The sequence below is a fragment of the Rhinolophus ferrumequinum genome, chromosome X, assembly GCF_004115265.2.
Source record: "Rhinolophus ferrumequinum isolate MPI-CBG mRhiFer1 chromosome X, mRhiFer1_v1.p, whole genome shotgun sequence".
NCBI lineage: Eukaryota > Metazoa > Chordata > Mammalia > Chiroptera > Rhinolophidae > Rhinolophus > Rhinolophus ferrumequinum.
The window spans coordinates 88381480-88387362 of NC_046284.1; the positions used below are offsets into that span (position 1 = coordinate 88381480).

Here is a 5883-nt window from a genome sequence, read left to right on the forward strand (position 1 = left end):
ACGCAGCCATAGAGAAGAAAGAAATCTTACCATTTGCAACAACATGGATGGACCTAGAGAACATTATGTTAAGTGAAATAAGTCAGACAGAGAAAGATAAGTACCATATGATCTCACTTATATGCGGAATCTAAAGAAAAGAATAAGTGAATGAACTAATCAGAAACGGTTTTGGAGACAAAGAGGAAAAACTGAGGGTTGCTAGATGGGCGGGGGGGGGGTGGGGGTAAGGGGGAAGGTGAGTGGATTAGAAAACAATTAGTAACCACAAGATGGCCACGGGGTTTTGAAAATTAATCTGGGGAACGTAATTTAGTGGTTACCAGAGGGTAAGGGGGTTGGGGGGGTGGGAGATGAGGGTAAGGGGGATCAAATATATGGTGATGGAAGGAGAACTGACTCTGGGTGGTGAACACACAATGTAATTTATAGATGATGTGATACAGAATTGTACACCTGAAATCTATGTAATTTTACTAACAATTGTCACCCCAATAAATTAAAAAACAAAACAAAACAAAACAAAAAAACAGCTCTTCCTTACAAATAGGCAAAGTCTGTGTATTCAGAGCTACTTCAGTGACCTCAGTTCTGCCACTTGGGACCATAAAGAAAAATGCAATCTTCCTTTTGGTTTAAAGATCTTCAAAGTATATTAATATGACAACATGTATCCCATGAACCTTCTATTCTTTAGGATAAATTAATTTCTTAAACTAATCCTCAAGTTATTTGGTTTCTATCACCTCTTTGGTGTTTCATCTCTGGCTATACTCCAGTTTGTATCTCTTAAAATATGATAATCACCTAAGATAAACCATAAACTTTAGGTGATTATGAGGTATCAGTGCAGTTTCGTCAGTTCTAACAAATGTACTCTCTGGTGAAGGATGTTGATCATGGAGCAAGGAGGCTATGCGTGTGGGGACAGAGGTATATGGGAAATCTTTGTACCTTTTTCTCAATTTTGCAGTGAACCTAAAACTTCTCTGAAAAATGAAGTCTTAAAAAAATGTGATGATCAGAAATAATCTCATAGCAGGAAGAAAAAAAAAAGTCATTCATCACAACCAAGTGGGGTTCATCCCCGGGGCACAAGGATGGTTCAACATCCGCAAATCCATCAATGTGATACATCACATAAACAAAATAAAGGACAAAAATCATATGATTATATCAAATGATGCAGAAAAAGCATTTGACAAGATACAACATCCATTTATGATTAAAACACTTAATAAAATAGGTATAGAAGGAAAAAACCTTAACATAATAAAGGCCATATACGACAAGCCCTCAGCTAATCTCATAATTAATGGTGAAAAACTGAAGCCCTTTGCTCTACGTTCAGGAACACGACAGGGCTGTCCCCTATCACCTCTGCTTTTCAACATAGTGTTGAAAGTCCTTGCCAGAGCAATCAGGCAAGAGAAAGAAATAAAAGGCATCCACATTGGGAATGAAGAAGTTAAATTATCACTCTTTGCAGATGACATGATGCTATATATAGAAAACCCTATAGACTCCATCAAAAAGCTATTAGAAACAATCAACGAATATAGTAAAGTTGCTGGCTACAAAATCAACGTACAAAAGTCCATTGCTTTTCTATATACTAACAATGAAATCTCAGAAAAAGAAACACAAAAAACAATTCCTTTTGCAATTGCAGCAAAAAGAATAAAATACCTAGGAATAAACTTAACCAAGGATGTGAAGTACCTATATGCTGAAAACTATAAGACATTTTTGAAAGAAATTGAAGAAGATGCAAAGAAATGGAAAGACATTCCGTGCTCATGAATTGGAAGAATCAAGATAGTTAAAATGGCTATATTACCCAAAGCAATATACAGATTTAATGCAATCCCCATCAAAATCCCAATGGCATTTTTTAAAGATATAGAACAAAAAATCATCAGATTTGTTTGGAACCGCAAAAGACGTCGAGTAGCCAAAGCAATTTTAAGAAAAAACAACAATACTGGAGGTATCACACTCCCTGACTTTAGCTTGTACTACAGGGCTACAATAATCAAAACAGCATGGTATTGGCAGAAAAACAGACACATAGACCAATGGAATAGAATTGAGAATCCAGAAATAAAACCAGATGAATATGGACAGATAATTTTTGACAAGGAAGCTAAAAACATACAATGGAGGAAAGACAGCCTCTTCAATAAATGGTGCTGGGAGAATTGGAAAGCCACGAGCAAAAGAATGAAACTGGACTGCTATCTGTCACCATGTACCAAAATTAATTCAAAATGGAGCAAAGACTTAAGCATAAGACCTGACACAATACACTGCATAGAAGAAAACATAGGTACTACACTTATGGACCTTGGGTTCAAAGAGCATTTTTTGAATTTGACTCCAAAGGCAATGGAAGTAAAAGCTAAAATAAACTAATGGGACTATATGAAACTTAAAGCTTCTACACAGCAAAAGAAACCATCGACAAAATAAAGAGGCAACCAACTGAATGGGAGAAGATTTTTGCAAACAGTGCCTTCGATAAGGGGCTAATATCCAAAATACACAAGGAACTCATGAAAGTCAACAACAAAAAAAACAAACAACCCAATTGAAAAATGGGCAGAGGACCTGAGGAGACATTTCTCCAAAGAGGACATAGAAATGGCAAATAGACATATGAAAAAATGCTCAACATCACTAATCATCAGAGAAATGCAAATAAAAACCACAATGAGATATCATCAACAAGACAAATAGTAACAAGTTTTGGAAAGGCTGTGGAGAAAAAGGAACCCTCATACACTGTTGGTGGGAATGCAGACCGGTGCAGCCTTTATGGAAGGCAGTGTGGAGGTTCCTCAAAAAATTACGAATAGAATTACCATATGACCCATCAATCCCTCTCCTGGGTATCTACCCAAAAAATCTGAATGAAAACATCTACACATAAAGACACATGTGCTCCAATGTTCATTGCAGCTTTGTTTACGGTGGCCAAAACATGGAAACAACGAAAATGTCCTTCCATAGATGAATGGATAAAGAAGTTGTGGCATATAGACACAATGGAATATTATTCAGCGGTAAGAAAAGATGATGTAGGAACATTTGTGACAACATGGATGGATCTTGAGAGTATAATGCTTAGCGAAACAAGTCAGACAGAAACAGCAGAGAACCATATGATTTCACTGATATGTGGTATATAAACCAAAAACAACAAAAGAACAAGACAAACAAATGAGAAACAAAAACTCATAGACACAGACAATAGTTTAGTGGTTACCAGAGGGTAAGAGGGGTGGGGGTGGGAGATGAGGGTAAGGGGGATCAAATATATGGTGATGGAAGGAGAACTGACTCCGGGTGGTGAACACACAATGGGATTTATAGATGATGTAATGCAGAATTGTACACCTGAAATCTATGTAATTTTACTAACAATTGTCACCCCAATAAATAAAAATAAAAAAAAAAAGAAAGGCAGTTAGTTACTTAGAAGGGAGCTCCCTTAAGACTGTCGCCTGATTTCTCAACAGCAATTTTACAGGCCAGAAGAGATTGGCACAAAATATTTAAAGTGATGAAAAGCAAGGACCCACAACCAAAATTATTCTACCCAGAAAAGCTATCATTTAAGAATCAAAGGAGGAGTCGACAGAAGGACCTGTGTGGGCCCGTTTCGGCCGCTCCACTGGCCTGGTCTCCCTCGGTACCAGATTGTGCGCTCAGTCCAGCACTATGGGGAAGCGGGACAATCGGGTGGCCTATATGAACCCAATAGCAATGGCCAGATCAAGGGGTCCAATCCAGTCTTCAGGGCCAACGATCCAAGATTATCTGAATCGACCAAGGCCTACCTGGGAAGAAGTGAAAGAACAACTAGAAAAGAAAAAGAAAGGCTCCAAGGCATTGGCTGAATTTGAAGAAAAAATGAATGAGAACTGGAAGAAAGAACTAGAAAGACACCGAGAGAAATTATTAAATGGAAGTGAGAGCTCATCCAAAAAAAGACAGAGAAAGAAAAAAGAAAAGAAGAAATCTGGTAGGTATTCATCTTCTTCTTCATCAAGCTCTGATTCTTCCAGCAGTTCTTCAGATTCTGAAGATGAGGATAAGAAACAAGGAAAAAGGAAAAAGAAAAAGAAGAACCGTTCCCATAAATCTTCTGAAAGCTCCATGTCACACACTGAATCAGACAGTAAGGATAGCTTTAAAAAGAAAAAGAAGTCAAAGGATGCAACTGAGAGAGAAAAGGACATTAAAGGACTCGGCAAAAAGAGAAAGATGTATCCTGAAGATAAACATATATCGTCTGAGTCATCAGAATCAGATTATATTGAGGAGATAAAGGAAATATTGAAAGGAAGACATTTTGATGACATTCAGGACATCAAGGGTAATACGACGACAACTCTGATGGCCATTCCAGAAAAAGAGTTCCAAAATTGCTTTGAAGGGTGGCTTAGGCGCTGGCGTCAGTGCATGGCTTCCCAAGGGGGCACTTCGAAGGTGACCGTAGTGATATTCGGCAGTGAGGAAAAAACAAGAAAGAAAAAGAAGCATAAGAAACACAGTAAGAAAAAGAAAAAGAAGACTGCTAGTTCAAGTCCTAGCTCATCGTAACATTAAGAAAAATCAGGATTCTCTTATAAAGAAAGTGCAATGTCTGAGGAGATTTCAACTGTGAAAATTATGGCATATTTACTAAAATGCATGAATTTTCTTGTTTTTAGAATTATTCCTGGACTATTCAGTAGCCATTCAGATGCCGCTGTGTGAAAGGGCCATAATAGTTGCCTGCTGCTTGAATATCTGTCTTTTTCTCTTCCATTGCTTAATAACTCTGGGAGATAATACACTGCAGTCGTACTAGTGGTTCATATTTGGGAATAAAGTTAATATTTTTGACTAGAAGTAATGTAATGATAAATCGTCAGATATTGAATCTGGATATATCATTAAGATATCATCAGATATGACTAGATGACTAGTTAACATTTTTGAAGTAGGGATTACATTGATATTTGAAAATCCTTACTCTGTAGATAAGTGTATTTTAATGTTTTTTCCCTTGTATACTTACCTGGGGAAGGAGCTTTTAGGGTTGGGGGGCTGGTTTGCTATTTCTTTAGCTAGCAGAATAGCGTGCCTTTTATCCTCACACATCCTGTTTTTGCAGACACAGTAGCCATGCTTCACAGGGAGGTAAGAGCTGGGTACAGCAGTCTTGCCTTTTATTGAGCTTAGTGACATCCTTGGACCCTGTCGGATGCTGCCTTGAGTAAACCAGAGGTATAGCCTCTGCAGCAGGAGAAAGCCCCAGAAGCTCTGGGATTTACCTCCACTTCAATAATACTGAATGATTTTTAGCATTAGAATGTGTTAAAACATTTGAATTAATTTTGACTACACTTTGGCTTTGGAGAGGAGTCATTTCAAATAGACACTGGTACTTTTTTGAACTTGATAGCTGAAGATTCTTAAAATGCATGTTTTATACTGTTAAGTTGTAACCAGTCAAGAAAATTTTATGTAACCAGTAATAGTTATTTTTTGTATGAATTTTGTTTAGGCTGTAATGTTTAGCTTTTGTTAATGTTTTATTCTTGCTATCTTAAATTCCTTACTGCATTTAATGGCATTCTTGCCAAGATAACCTTAGCATGTGAAAAGCAGGTTTTTGCCTTTTTGGGTTTTTTTTTGTTTGTTTGTTTGTTTTTTTTTTTGGAACAGCTTCATATTGAAGCTGCAACTTATTTACCATAAACAAGTTCAGAGGCAGGCCTGGTATGTTGTGTCTTGTTACATAAAGCTGTTGCCAGAATCTTAGTAAATATAACGTTTTAAAAGTTTGTCTTTGTATATCATAACAAATTATGACAAGTTAAACTTAAATAA

The 5883-nt window shown here is 37.0% G+C and overlaps 1 protein-coding gene across 1 annotated transcript; it reads left to right on the forward strand.

Moving 5' to 3' along the window:
* The first annotated feature begins 3648 nt into the window (after window positions 1-3648).
* On the forward strand, window positions 3649-5530 carry LOC117027912 (protein FAM133B-like). The gene is made up of 2 exons (XM_033116023.1): window positions 3649-4351; window positions 4514-5530. The coding sequence occupies exons 1-2, from the start codon at window positions 3724-3726 to the stop codon at window positions 4606-4608; spliced, it is 723 nt and encodes a 240-aa protein (XP_032971914.1). The 5' UTR covers window positions 3649-3723; the 3' UTR covers window positions 4609-5530.
* Window positions 5531-5883: the final 353 nt, after the last annotated feature.